This window comes from Neomonachus schauinslandi, chromosome 6 (genome assembly GCF_002201575.2).
Source record: "Neomonachus schauinslandi chromosome 6, ASM220157v2, whole genome shotgun sequence".
Taxonomy (NCBI): Eukaryota; Metazoa; Chordata; class Mammalia; order Carnivora; family Phocidae; genus Neomonachus; species Neomonachus schauinslandi.
In genome coordinates, this window is record NC_058408.1 from 59959052 (window position 1) to 59974796 (window position 15745).

Below are 15745 nucleotides of genomic sequence, written 5' to 3' on the forward strand. Positions count from 1 at the left end.
GAATTACATCTACATTTTCTGATGACAAGGTTTTATGAAGTTAGCTCAGAATGAGGAAAAATAAAAACTCTGCCTTTCAATGTTATTTCTAAACCATTCTAAGGTGGTAACCACCAGAGGCAAGAACAAAAGCCATGCTGAATTCTTTTCTAATTGAAGGGATGATTTGTTGTGTGGTTGGTGTATTGTCATCTTTCCCTACCATGTTATTCTCAGTCACTGTAATACCAAATTTTATAAGCTTTTTGTTTGTTTTCTTAGCATCTTCTCTAAACAAAACACATCTTATTTTCACTTCAGGGATGTACATTGTTTGCTGCATGTGAAAGCTCTTACATGACATTTTTAAAAAGTCATTAAATGCCTTCCGTATGTAGGAATTTGTTCTAGGCAATGTACAATGTGGGCTGGTGGAAACTGTTCCCAAACTCTGGAAATTAGCTTAGTGCTGCAGAGCAGACATATTATATCTACAATTATTTATGAACACACACATACTTTACCCATTCTATAGTCGTCAATCACCTGAATCAAATTTTATGAAATGGAACATTAAATATGTGAAAAATTGTTTCAACTTACTAAATAAATTTTAGTTAAATTATGTTGACTACCATAAAATTTGTATAAATATGAAAAGCATAGTTTAAATGTAATTAAAATCTTTTAGATTTGCTTGCTTGCCATATTAGCCCTAAGAAAAACATATTTCTTAAAACCACAAAGAAAATAATTCTATCAATGGGAAAATGATTTATTTACCTGGATCTTCTATAGTTAAGTTCTTTATTAACCATTGAACAATGTCTGACCCTAGAAAAAGAAAAAAGAAAAACACAAATATTTGTGAACATTTGTTTATACATGTTAACTTTAAGAACTCTTAACTTCTGGCACTCACATTAGTAGGAATGTTTGTTTTATGTTTTTGCATGTATCTTTTTTTTATTAAAGTATAGTTGACACACGATGTTACACTAGTTTCAGGTGTACAACATAGTGACTCAACAAGTCCACATGTCATGGTAGGCTCACCACAAGTGTAGCTCTCATCTGTCCCCATACAACCCTATTACAATACCAATGACTATATTCCCAATGCTATACTTTTCATCCCCATGACTTACTAATTGTGTAACTGGAAGTCTGTATCTTCCACTTCCCTTCACCCATTTTGCCGTTCCCCTCTTCCACTCTCCCCTCTGTCAACCACCAGTTTGTTGTCTGGATGTATTCTCTGAGTCTGTTTCTGCTTTGTTTTTAAGATTCCACATATTAGTGAAATCATATGGCATTTGTCTTCCTTTGTTTGACTTATGTCATTTAATGCAATACCCCCATAGAGGTCCATCCATGTTGCAAATATCAAGATGTGCCCAGGTGAAAACTAGTAAATTATTTAATATGAAATATTTAAACACAAAGGTTTAATATACTTGTAGTGGATAAGATGATTCATTCATTTGTTCAGTGACTACGTGCTTATTGGGTGCCCACTATGTTTGAAGTACAGTTCTTAGCACGGCATACCCGATACTTTGTAAGATGGTCCTTTTATCTACTCTCAAGCCAAGCCAAATTTTTTGTTAGCTTTTGAAAACTCCTATGTGTTTCAAGTCTCCATGTCTTTATAGTACTATTCTCTTTGACCAAAATGTCTTACCACTATTTTCAAGACACTCAAGATTCGTTTACACAATAGAACTTTCCTTGACCCTCATTTTTGTCCACTGAGTTTACAGCAACCTCCATTGAAAGTGAACTGGTCTCAGGAAACAAACTGAGGGTTGCTGGAGTGGTGGGGGGTGGGAGGGATGGGGCAGCTGGGTGATGGACATTGGGGAGGGTATGTGCTATGGTGAGCGCTGTGAATTGTGTAAGACTTTTGAATCACAGACCTGTACCTCTGAAACAAATAATACATTATATGTTAATAAAAAAAATTAAAAAAAAAAAAGAAAGTGAACCGGTATCTGTGTAGTCTTGTACTGTAGTACAGATCATACAATGTTGCAACTGTTTATATGAATAAAGCCCTCAAGTAAGTACTTTGAAGTGGGTAACATATTCACCTTTCTACATTTGGAACAAAGCAAGTGTTTGATAATGTGTGATGAATAAAAAATATGAGTAAATATAGGTTTTCACTTTATACAGAATAAAATGAAAGAGGGTCTGCAGAAAATGTGATGTTTGACCTAGATTTTGATATATGAAAAAGACAAAACTTAGTTACTGCAGGCCTATGTCAAAATTAAAAAGAGGGCAATAGGCAATAAAAACTATTGTGTTCCTTCTATATACTACATGCTGGGAATAACAGGAACTTGACACTAATAAAAGTACTCAGATCTTGAATTCCAGCCAAAATAATTTAGATTTTTTCTTTCTATATGTTAGGCAGAGAAAGAGAGACATGGTATGTTCTGTTGTGTTTGGTTTTAAACAGAAGAATGACCTTATCAAAACAAGTTTAAGGAATTCGATTGGCAATACATGTGGGAGTGCCTTGGGCCAGTCAGACAGAAAGCAGGGAAGTCAACATTTCTACTGGTCAAGATCCAGGATTGAAAGGAAAAGTACTGAACTAGTTCAGTGTACAAGCGAATTAAAGCAAAATTAGAGGCTTGCTTCAGGACTTTGTGACTAATTAGGTATGGGGGTGGCCAGTGGGAGAATAGTAAGAGAACTCAAGGTTTCCAGTGCAGGAGCATCGTGGACGAAAAGAATGGTGAAAATATGAGCAGAAAGAAGAGGACTTGATTTACCTGAAATATTCATTTCTATTTAATTTAGTTTTCAGCATCATTCATTTCTACATAAAATAGCAAAAAATATGTATGAAAATAGCTTTGTATACATAGTAAGCTGCAGCAGGGCTGCCTGAATGAAATTTTGTGTGACCTGAAATTCCACTTCTACCTCTCTTGGAGACTGACTTCCGTCGCACCTGAGACGTAGCATATGACTGATGTTGACAATGGCTAAATAATTCTTGCTGCTTCATGCAAAATAGTTCAGAACTATCTTCAGAATAAGCTTGGGGGCACCTGGCTGGCTTAGTCAGTAGAGCATGCAACCCTTGATCTTGGGGTTGTGAGCTTGAACCCCACGTTGTGTGCAGGGATTACTTTAAAAAATCTTTAAAAAAAATTAAAAAATAAAATATGTATGCATTTTTTAAATGACTTCATGTGTTGAATCACTTGTGTTCTTTTATAATTGCCATTGATTTCCATACAGGTAAGAAGATGGATTCACCTTGATCTTAAAGCAGCTCTGAGGGAAGGAAGGAAGGAAGGAAGACCACTCACAAGAACACAGGTATTTCACAGTGTTATGTTCAGCCTTATAACCTAACTTGTCTTGAGGCACTGTCATCCCTTCAAAAAAGAGAAGGGGGACTCAGTTTTTCAAATATGTTTGTATTGATACTTGACCAAAGTAGAATTCCAGGTACCCAAATCTTATGCACTATTTCCAGGTACCTTGCTCATTTTCCACATTTGAGCATCAACTTGGGGAACATATGTGAGCAGCCACTGGAAATTTTCCATGCTTTTGCAGAGAGCCAAACATTGGTTCCAAGACTATAATTTTCTCTTAGTGTGAAAGATGATTTAGAAATGCTTTTAGGGAAAGTTTTTTTTTAAGTTTTCTTCTTTTTTATTTTTCTGAGCAGAAAGAAATACAAAGAAGCTTAATTTGAAACTACATTTAACTCAGGAAACAGGAAACTTTTTTTCCTAGCCTAGATTTCTATTATGGTTATATTCTCAGTTCAGCTCTGAAAGGGATGATTGGGCCACTTGTCAATATCACTTAGGAGATGCTATTATAGTGGTTTTATTATTGCGTGGTCACGCCAGTATACTTATGGTTTTAAGTTAGAACATTATGAATTACTTCGCTGTTAAATATATACCCAAATCCACCATATTTACCTATTATGTATGTATGACAGCAAGACCTTAGCTTCCAAAGAGAGAACAAAAACTTCAGCATCTTGATGGAACCAGAAGACTAAAAGAGAAATGTGCTATCATAGCCACATTGAGAATTACAATTCAAAATTAAAAGGGTGCATTACAGTCAGGAGGGGTGTAGGAAAGAAAGGTGCATTTCTAGTCCAACATCTCAGCCTTTATTTAATGAATAGATGAATAGGTTTGTGTAAATGTACATATCCAGCGTACTTTAGACTTCCATCCATCTTTATTCTGAGGGCCTCGCAGTAAAATGGAGAATTTTTTGTTTTCTTTTTTGTTTTTTTGTTGTTTTTTCTTTTCTTTAAAAAAAATGGCAAAAGAGCTCTTGAATAGCTACAATGTGAAACTTGCTGAGAGATGCAATAATATCTTAAACCCCAAGAAATAAAAGAAACACCTGTATGACTACAGCTACTGGGAACTTGAGCCCCAAGTAGTGTCTATACTCTTGCTTTGAATTCTTACTCTTGTACTCCTCACAGTTACAAAATTATGTGTTCCCTCTCCTTAGCAGGAGAAGTAGAGGTTTTATTATTGTGCAATCCCAGTAATTTATGATTTGAAAAATGAAAACGAGCAAAACAAGCAAGACAGTTCCTCATACACTGCTTATAGCTGCCCACATGCTGTATTGTTTCTTATTTCCATGACTTTGCTGATGCCATTCCGTCCCCGTCTCTTTTTCCTTCAGCCAATTCCAACTCAGTCCATAAGATTCAGGTCACACATAATGACTCCAGGAAGCCGCCTCTACCCACCCCACCTGCGGGAGGGTGTTATTCATCTTTGGATACCAAACACCCAGACCAGCGCCTGACGTGTAGAAGCTAATCAGTAAATGTTAAAAGAATGAATGAATTCACAGCAAGGTTCCCTCTCCAGATCTTTCTCTAAGACAATTTACAAAAGGATGGTATCTACCATACAAAGAGTATTTGGCTGGCATATAATTTTCTGCTACCATAATCACCTTTTGCAGTGATAATTTTCCCATTTCAGTGCTATCACTTTACCACTCCACCCATAATTAAAGCAAAGCCATGGAAGACGTTTAGACATCAGTATTATTTCCTCACCCCTGCCATGGACCTGAGCGGAAAGAGGCTGCCCCAAGTCTGCTGTGCTGCAGAGAGGCCTGAAGCAGGCCCTGTCCTGTGCCTGCGTTACTTCCATTGCAGCTATGTTCCTTCTACTGACTAGGACACACCCTCAGCTACAAGGGTCAGCTACAGTCATCCCTACCCTAAACCTGGGTGGATGGCTCGCAAAAAGGAAAATATTGTGAAACTTTTGTGCATGTGATATATGAGGGCTTTGTAAGCAACCAAAATGTTACACTTTTGATTTGTATCTGCTACAAAAAAATCTCTTTAAGTTCTGCTAAAGCCATTAACAAAAACTTTAGCTCTTAATCAGTGGAAGAGGCCCAAATATTCCTGAGGCAAAGACACTGACCTTTTTAATATTTCTCTCTCAGGAAAATAGATAGGGTTTTTGCTTGGGGTGGAGCTCCTGGGCCGTTTTTTTAAGCAGATATTTAATTAAGATCATGACAATTTATCTGGATTTTTAAACTTCGTTGTGTAAGTTCCATAAACCATAAAAAGATTTCTTCAGACACAAAACAAGGATTTTGGACCTCTTCAAAGCCTAAGAAGCTTTAAAGAAAGGCAGCAGAAACAGCAAAGCAGCAAAGATGATAATAATCAGAGGACACAAGAATATCGAGATGACCCTAAGGACTGTTTCCCACCCTCTCCCACAATTCAAGATGATTACTGATCAAGCAGAGCACCTTTTTTTTTTTTTTTTTTTTTTCAAATCGTGTTCTGAGCAACACCACTTGTCTTGTGTATGAGATGGTATAAGTCCATGTGGGAAATGCTGTGGAATTAGGCAAAGGAAGGGAAAAGTGGTTCCTTGATGTGGCCTTCACTGTGATAAAGAACATGTGAAAAATCAAGAGAAGGGTGAGTTTGCAACGTTTCCTCAGAAGGGAGACAGAGGCTCCCTTTAAAGAACATTTTTTAAGTTTTATTATATTTTTCTGGTTTTACAATTCTTTAGACTCACAAAAAATGAAATAAGTAATAAAAGTGTTAAATGTGAAAATATAACTGAATTTCAAGTTAGCTAATACATTGGAACTTACCAACAATAAATGAAACAATTGAGTGATTGATTAATCAATTAATCAATTCTATATGCTAGCTACTAGGCATAAAGAAGTGATTCGAGACCATTCTTGTTCTGAAAACATAATCCCCTTAAAACTAGACATAGGCCATGTCTAGGTGTCTAATTGTGTCTATGAGGGACATATGAGATGAAGAAGACGTACTGGTTGATAAATAAAAATTTCCTTTCGTGCAGTCTACAGCTGCAATAGGAAGTAAGAGTAAACTAACATTTACTGAGTTTTTCTTGCAGAATAGGGTATTTCACATAACTTTCCATTAAAAACCTCTACTTCAGCTTTTAATAGTAAATTTTCAGAAATACAACAAATGAAAATGTCCAGAACCAAAAATAGGAATGAACCATCCAAAATGCATATTTAAATATGCCTCTCTCCTAATAAAAAAGTTTGCAATGCCCTTCTCATTGGTGCTTGGATAGAGTCTGAGGACTTGCACGGCATACAAGATCCTTCATGGCTTACCTCCCTTCTACCTCTCAGCCTCAGACCCCACCCTTCCCTCTCCTGGATTTTATAACTTAAAAAACATCAACTTGAATTTCTTTAACCATACATAGCATGATGCTTATATACTCTCTGCTTTTACAGACTGTACATTCTGGTTGGAATAACTTCCTCCATTTAAGACACAGCCCGAGTGTCCCTTTCTCCTGGAAGCTGTCTTGGTTATTATCTTCCTCAGCTCCTGTTGCACCTGTTCCCCCCCTGGGATCTCATGGCACCACATCCATTCTTCCATTACAACTTACCACGTCAAACAGATAGTATCTATACACGTATCGCTAGAGCATAAAATCCTCAAGGACTTGAGCACAGTACCTGGTAGAGTCTCAAGAACTACAAGTCAGGATTTGAATTGAATTTCTCAAAGACCAAACTCAGAATATAGTGTTCCTTAACACTTTGGAATCTTCCTTCCTGTATTTTGAGCTAGTTATTGGTATTCTTGAGCAGTCATTGCTATCCAAACAAGCTTTATAGTTTCAATGCTATAAAACTAAGAATCATTTGATGTCTTTGGATTAAGAATGTCTTGTAAAATAATCAGACTTCTAATAAATAATTGTTAAATAAAATTAAAAATGTAAATTTTGAACAGTACCTTTTAAACTAGAAAGTCTCCATTTTGAAAAATAAGAATACTATATAAATAAATAGATGTGTCCTGTTGTAGATGATATTTATATTTAAACATGTCTACTTTGCCACATTTGGTCAATGAAGCTAATATATTCAGAGATGAAAAGTAATTACATGTGGCCCACAACTACGTTTTGGCAATTTCATATTTTAATTAAACCTTTTAAAAACAGACTTTATTTTCTAGAGAAGTTTTAGGTTCACATGATATTGAGCAGAAAGTGCAGAAATTTCCCGTATACCTCCTGCCCTCACATACACATAACCCTTCGCAGTATCAACATCCCAGTCTACATCTGTTACAGTTGATGAACTTACACTGACATCATTATCACCCAGAGTCCCTAGTTTATATTATGGTTCACTCTCAGTGTTCTACATTCTGTGGGTTTGGACAAATTTATAACGGCATGTATCCACCATATTGTATCACGCAGAGTAGTTTCACCGCCCTGAAAATCCTCTATGCTCCACCTATTCATCTCATTGTCTCCTCTAACCTCTGTCAACTACTGATCTCTTTATTGTCTCCATAGTTTTGCCCTTTTCAGAATGTCATATAGTTGGAATCATGCAGTATATAGCCTTTTCAGATTGACTTCTACACTTAGTAATGCATTTAAATTTCTTCCATGTCTTTTCATGGCTTGATAGCTCATTTCTTTCTTAGCACTGAATATTATTACATTGCTTGAAGGTGCCAAGAAGCACAATGGGGAAAGGATAGTCTCTTCAATGCTTGGGAAACTAGATAGTCACATGCAAAAGAATGAAGTTAGATCCCTATATGATACCATACATGAATATCAACTCAAAATGGATTAAAGATTTGAATATATGACCTGAAACCATAAAAATCCTTGAAGAAAACATAGGGAAAAACTTCCTTGATATTGCCCTTGGCAATAAATTTCTGTGTGTGATACCAAAAGCTTAGGCAACAAAAGCAAAAATAAGTAAGTGGAAATATATCAAACTAAAAAGCACCTGAACAACAGAGCTAAGAATGAACAGAATGAACACAAAATATATTTATTGGGAGAAAACATCTACAAACTATATATCTCACAAGGAGTTAATATCCAAAATATATAAGACTCATACAATTCAACAGAAAAAAAAAAAAGAACAACTTAACTAAAATATGGGCAAAGGACCAGAATAGACAATTTTCTAAAGAAGACATACAAATGGTCAGCAGGTATATGGAAAGGTTCTTGCAGAGAGTGGGGCTCTCTCCTCAGCAGGGAGTCTGCTTCTCCCTCTCCTTCTGTGCACTCTCTCAAATAAAATCTTTAAAAAATAAGAAGAAAAGAAAAGGCTCTCAATCATCAGAGAAATGCAAATCAAAACCACAATGAGATTATCACCTCACAACTGTTAGGATGGCTATTATAAAATGAATAAATAAAATATAACAAGTCTTTTCAAGGATGTGGAGAAAAGAGAACACTTGTACATTGTTAATGGGAATGTAAGTTGGTACAGACAATAGGGAAAACAGCATGGAGATTCCTCAAAAAATTAAAAATAAAACTACCATATGATCCAGCAATCCCTTTTCTGGGTATACACCCAAAGGAAATAAAATCAGTACTGCAAAGAGGTATTTTCACTCCCATGTTTATTGCAGCATCATTCACAATAGCCAAACCATGGAAACAACCTAAGTGTATACTAATAGATAATAAAGAAAAGGTATGATAGTATTCAGCCTTAAAAAAAAAAAAAAGAAGGAAATCCTGCTATTTGTAATGAAACAGGTGAAAATGGAGAACATTATGATAAGCAAAATAAGCCAGACACAAAAAATACAAATAGTGCATGGCCTCACTTACACGTGGAATCTAAAAAGTTGAACTCATAAAAGCAGAGAATAGAATGGTAGCTGCTAGGTACTAGAGGTGGGAGGTGTGAGAGTGGACACATATTGGCCAAAGGGCACCAAGTTTCAGTTATACACTATGAATAAATTCTGGAGAGTTAGTATATAGCATGGTGACTATAGCTAATAGTACTGTATCGTATACTTGAAATTTGCTACACGAGTATATGTTAAGTGTTATCACAACTTATAATGGTAACCATGTGAGGGGACAGATACGTTAATTAGCTTGATTGTAATAATCATTTCACAATGTATATACATATCAAAAGATCACATTGTACACCTTAAATATATACAATTTTTATTTGTCAAGTATACCTCAACAAAGCTTAAGTGGAAGAATAAATACAAGAACAGGGCAGAGAACTCCCTAACCTTCTTTCTGTCATGTGAGGATACAAAAAGTGAGCAGTCTGTAGCCTGGAAGAGGGCTCTTACCAGAACCCAACCATGCTGGCACCCTGATCTCGGACTTCCAGTCTCCAGAACTGTGAAAAATAAATTTCTGCTATTATAAGCTATCCAGTTTATGGTGACTAAGCCCGAGCTAATGAATATGAAGGACAAGCTCCAGGTTTTGGCAATTATGAATAAAGCTGCTGTAAACATCTGTGTGCAGGTTTTGTGTGTATGTAAGTTTACAGTTCCTTTGAGTAAATACAATGGAATGCAATTGTGTGATTGTAGGGTAAGTGCGTGTTTAATTTTATAAGAAATCACCAACCCATCTTCCAAAGTGGCTGTACCATTTTGCATTCCCACCAGCAATGAATGACACTTCCTATTGCTCCTCATCCTTGCCAGCATTTGGTATTATCACTGTTCTGGATTTTGGCCACTCTAACAGGTATATAGTGATATCTTGTTTTAATTTACATTTTTTGATGACATATGATGTGGAACATCTTTTCATATGCTTATTTGCCATTTGTATATCTTCCTTGATGAAGTATCTGTTAAAGTATTTGGCTCATTTTTTAATCAGGTTGTTTATTTTCTTATTGTTGAGTTTTAAGAGTTCTTTATATATTTTGGATAACAGTCCTTTATCAGAGTCTTTTGCTACTATTTTCTTCTAGGCTATGGCTTATCTTCTCATTCTCTTGACATTGTCTTTCACAGAAATCTTTAATTTTAATAATGTCCAGCTTATCAATAATATCTTTAATTGATCATGGCTTTGATGTTGTATCTCAAAAGTCCTTGCCATACCAAAGGTCATCAAGGTTTTCTCCTATGTTATCTTCTAGAATGTTTGTAGTTTTGCCTTTTGCTTTTAAGTTCTGTGATCCATTTTGAGTTAACTTTTCTGAAGGGTGTAAGGTCTGTGTCTAGATTTATTATTATTATTAATTATTATTATTATTATTATTGCAGGTGGATATCCAGTTGTCTCAGCATTATTTGTTTGTTAAAAGGACTATCTTTGTTTCATTGTATTGCCTTTGCTCTTTTGTCAAGGATCAGTTGACTATATTTACATGGATCTATATTCTGTTCCATTGATCTATTTGTCTATTCTTTCACCAATATCGCACTGCCTTGATTACTATACCTTTATAGCAAGGCTTGAAGTCAGTCCTCCAAATCTGTTCTCCTCTTTCAAAATTATGTCAGCTATTTCGTATCTTTTACCTCTCCATATAAGTTTTAGAATCAATTTGTTTATAACCATGAAATAACTTGCTGGCGTTTTCATTGGGATTCCATTGCATGTATACATCCAACTGGGAAAAACTGATATCCCAGCAGTATTGAATCTTCCTATCCATGAATGTGGATTCTCTCTTCATTTATTTAGTTCTTTCTTGATTTCTTCCATCAGAGTTTTAGTTTTCCTCATACAGATATTCTACACATACTTTTTAGATTTATAACTAAGTTTTTCTTAATTAAACTTTTAAATTTCTAGATAATTATAGATTCATACACAGTTGTAAGAAGTAATACAGAGAGATCTCATGTATCCTTTATACAATTTCCACCCACAGATAACATTTTGCAAAACTATAGTACAATATCACAACCAGGAAATCGGCACTGGTACAGTGAAGCTATAGAACATCTCCATCACTACAAGTGTCCCTCATGATCCTCTTTTATAGTCACACTCAACTGTTCTTAACTCCTGGCAAACATGAATCTATTCTTCCTTTCTACAACTTTGTCATTATAAGAGTATTATTAAATGGAATCATACAGTATGCAATCTTTTGACATTGACTTTGTTTTTCACTTACTCAGCATGTCACTGGAGATTCACCCAAGTTGTTGCACATATCAATAGTTCGATCCTTTTTATTGCTGAGTATTACACTGTAGTATGAGTGTACCAGAGTTTGTTTAATCATTCACCTGTAGAAGGGCATATTTGTCAGTTTCAGCTATTATGAATAAAGATGTAGAAGCTATAAACATTTTTGGGCAGTTTGTAGGAATATAAGTTTTTTACTTCTCTGGGATAAATCCCTGCAACTGCAGTTGCTGGGTCATATGATTTTTTTTTTTTTTAAAGAAATGGCCAAACCATTTTCCATAGTGTCTATTTTCCACAGCCATTCTGACAAGTTATGTGGCAATAGATCACTGTCATTTTAATTTGCATCTTCTTGATCGCTAATGATGCCGGCATGTTTTCATATGCTTATTTGATGTAGGTATATCCTTTTTGGTGAAATGTCTCTTCATGTCTTTGGCTTATTTTCTAATTGGATTGTTTTTTTTTTTTAACTGTTGATTTTTCAGAGTTCTTTACATATTCTAGATACTAGAATCTTGGAGATGTGGCTTGCAAATACTTCCTTTCATTCTGTAGCTTGTCTTTCACCCTTTATTATCTTTTATTTTTTAATTTTTTAAAAACATTTCTTTATTTATTTTAGAGAGGAGGGGAGGGGCAGAGGGAGAGAATTCTGAAGCAGATGCCCTGCTGAGCACAGAGCCTACTACAGGGCTCCATCCCCTGACCCATGAGGTCATGACCCGAGACAAAAGCAAGAACTGGACACTTGACTGACTAAACCACCCAGGTGCCCCTCTTTTCACTCTTTTAACAAGGTCTTTGGCAGAACAAAGGTATTCAACTTTTATGAAATCCAATTTATCAAGTTTTCTTTTATACATAATGTTTCTGGTGTCAAATCTAAGAACTCTTTGCCTAGCCCTAGATACCCCAAAATTTCTTACTTAATATACTAAATGTTTTTTGGTTTCAATTTTATATTTAAGTCCATGATCCATTTTGTGTTAATGTTTGCATAAAGTATGAGACTTAGGTTGAGGTTCTTTTTTTTTTTTTTAATTGCCTCTGAATGTCTAATTGCTCCATCACCATTTGTTTAAAAGTAGATCTTTCTTCAATTAAATTGCTTTTCTACCTTTGTCAAAAATCCATTGGGCTTATTGGTATGGGTCTCTTTGTAGGTTCTCTATTCTGTTTCATTGATCTCTATGTTTCCCCTCCACCAATACCAAACAGTTTTGATTATTATAGTTATAGGTCTGGATTATGTAATATAAATATGTAATAAAGTCCTCTCACATTATTCTTCTTTTTCAAAAGTGTTTTATTCTATTTCCTTTGTTTTCCATATAAATTTTAGAATTATCTTGTCTATATCTACAAAATAATCTTTTTGTGACTTTGATAGAAATTGTGTTCAACTTTTATATCAATTTGAGGAGAACTGACATCTTTATAAGGTTCTGTCTTCAAGTCTATGAATACAGTATGTTTCTCTATGTATTTACATCTTCTTTGATTTCTTCTATCAGTGTTTTACTGTTTCAGAATACAAGTCTTGTACAAATTTTATCAGATTTATACCTAAGCATTTAATTTTTGAGTGCTTGTAAATGGTAGTATATTTTTAATTTCAGCATCTACATGGTCTTTGTTTACATACAGAAATACAATTGACTTTTGCATATTTATGGTATATCTTGTAAACCTGTTGGATTCAATTTTTGGTGACAGGAGCTTTTTTTGTAGATTTCTTGAGATATTCTATGGAGAAAATCATATTATTTGCAAATAGGGGAAGTTTTTTTTTAATTTCTTCTTTTTTTAAAAAATTATTTGTTTATTTATTTGACACAGAGAGAGAGACAGCTAGAGAGGGAACACAAGCAGGGGAGTGGGAGAGGGAGAAGCAGGCTCCCGGCCAAGCAGGGAGCCCTATGCGGGGCTCGATCCCAGGACCCTGGGATCATGACCTGAGCCGAAAGCAGACGCTTAACGAGTGAGCCACCCAGAAGCCCCATAATTTCTTCCTTTTTGATATGTACATCTTTTATTTCATTTTGTCTTTTCATCCTGTCTAGAACTTATAGCATTATGTTGAATAAATCCTTGCCTTATTCCTAATCTTCTGGGTAAAATATGCAGTCTTTACCATTATGTACAATGCAAGCTGTACTTTGTTTTGTAAATGCTCTTTATCAAGTTGAGGGAGTTCTCGTTCTCTTTTATTCCTACTTTTGAGTCAGTTTTTTTGTTATGAGTGTTGAAGTTTGTCTAAAAACCATACTGTTATTGATTGATATAATTATGTGATTTTTTTAGCCTATTATAATGGTGAATTACATTGATTAATTTCTGCATATTTAACTAGCCTGCATGACTGAAATAAACCCAGTTGGTCATGGTCTGTAATTATTTTCATATATTGCTAAAATTTTGCTAAGAATCTTTACATCTATATTTATGAAATATTTGTCTGTACTGTTCTTTTTTATTTTATTTTCTTTTTCTGGTTTTGGCAGCAAGGTAATATAATCTTCATAAAATTAATGGGCAGGGTTTCCACCTCTTCTGTCTTCTGGAAGAGATTATATAAATCAACATTAATTCGTTTTAAAAATATTTGGTAGAATTCTCCAGTGAAGCCAAACAGACCTGGAGATTTCTTTTTTAGAATTTTTAAATTATGAATTAAATTTTCTTAATAGTTTTCAGACTATTCAAATTATGTTTCACATTGACTGAGGTATGACAGTTTATGGTTTTTAAGGAATTGATCCATTCTGTGTAAGTTTTCAAATTATATGTGCAGAGTGCTTTGTAGTATTCTTATAACCTTTTGATGTCTGCAGGGTTTGTACTAATTTCCTGGTTCATTCCTGAAAATGGTAATTTATGTCTTCTCTCTTTTTTCTTTGTCAGCCTTTCTATAGATTTGTCAATAGTATTAATCTTTAAACAAATAACGCAGCTCTTTGTTTCACTGATTTTATCTTTTTTCTGTTTCAAATTTCATTGATTTATGCACTTATCCTCATTTCCTTCCTTCTACTTGCTTCAAGTTCATTTTACTCTTCTTTTTCTAGGTTCTTGAGTTGAGAGTACAAATTACTGATCTGAAACATTTCCTCTTTTGTAATGTATATATTTAGGTTATAAATTTCCTCCTCAGCGCTACATTAGCAATATCCCACCAATTTTAACATGTTGTATTTTCATTTGGTTATTTTTAAAATTTTCCTTGAGACTTCCATGTTGACACATTGATTATGCAGAATATGTTTCATTTTGAAACTATTTATAGATTTTCTTGTTAGCTTTCTATTACTGATTTCTCATTTGATTCTATTATGGTTGGAGAACATACTTTATATAATTTCTATGCTTCTAAGTTTATTCTGCTGTATTATGCTGCCCACAATTTGGTCTGTCTTGATAAATGTTTCCTATGAGCCTGACAAGAGTCTGTATTCTGCTGTTGTTGGTTGGAATAGCCTATAAATGCCAATTATATCAAGTTGACTGATGGTGCTGTTCACACTATCCACATTTTTACTGATTTTTTCCTCATTGATCTATCAATTATTGTTAAAAGAGTGTCAAAGCCTTCAGTTGTAATAGGGGAGTTGTCTAATTTTTCGTTCAGTTCTATCCATTTTGTCTCATGTATCTTGATGCCCTCTTGTTAGGTACTTACACACTTAAGTTTGATTAAACTCTTTATTCAATACGCTTCTTTACCCCTATACTGCTCCTTGTGGTGAAGTCTGTTTTGTGTGAAATTAATATACTTATTCCAGCTTTCTTTTGCTTAAACACTGCATGATATATCTTTTTCTATCTTCTCATTTTCAACCTGCCTATATTATTACATTTGAATTGAATTTCTTGTAGAAAACATGTAGTTGGGTCATGCTTTTTGTCCACTATGCCAACCTCTTTTAATTGGTGTATTAGACAATTTACATTTAATGTAATTGTTAATAGGCTAAGGCTTAGGTCTGCTATTTTATTTTTTGTTTTCTGATAAATAATATATAACACACATATATATAATCTGATAAATATATATATAGGCATATATATATATATATTTATGCCCTATGTATGGCATACTGTTCTCTGTGTTCTTTCTTTTCTTTCTTTCCTCCCTCCCTCCTTCTTTCTGTTTCTTTCTTTCTTCCTTTTCCATTTTCTTTCTTTTTCTTTCTTTCTTTCTTTCTTTCTTTCTTTCTTTCTTTCTTTCTTTCTTTCTTTCTTTCTTTCTTTCTTTCTTTCTTTCTTTC

General features: G+C 34.5%; 1 protein-coding gene across 8 annotated transcripts in view; it reads right to left on the bottom strand.

Annotated features, from left to right (window-relative positions):
• The window catches only part of RGS7 (regulator of G protein signaling 7), a 522489-nt gene that overhangs the window by 159827 nt on the left and 346917 nt on the right, over positions 1-15745 (bottom strand). For 7 of the 8 annotated variants that reach the window (XM_021682684.2, XM_021682685.2, XM_021682686.1 and 4 more), the window contains exon 3: positions 763-813. The exons of the other annotated variant lie outside the window; for it this stretch is intronic. In XM_021682684.2, the coding sequence (XP_021538359.1) occupies positions 763-813 (51 nt within the window). The remainder of the gene's footprint in view (positions 1-762; positions 814-15745) is intronic. 8 annotated transcript variants of the gene reach the window in all.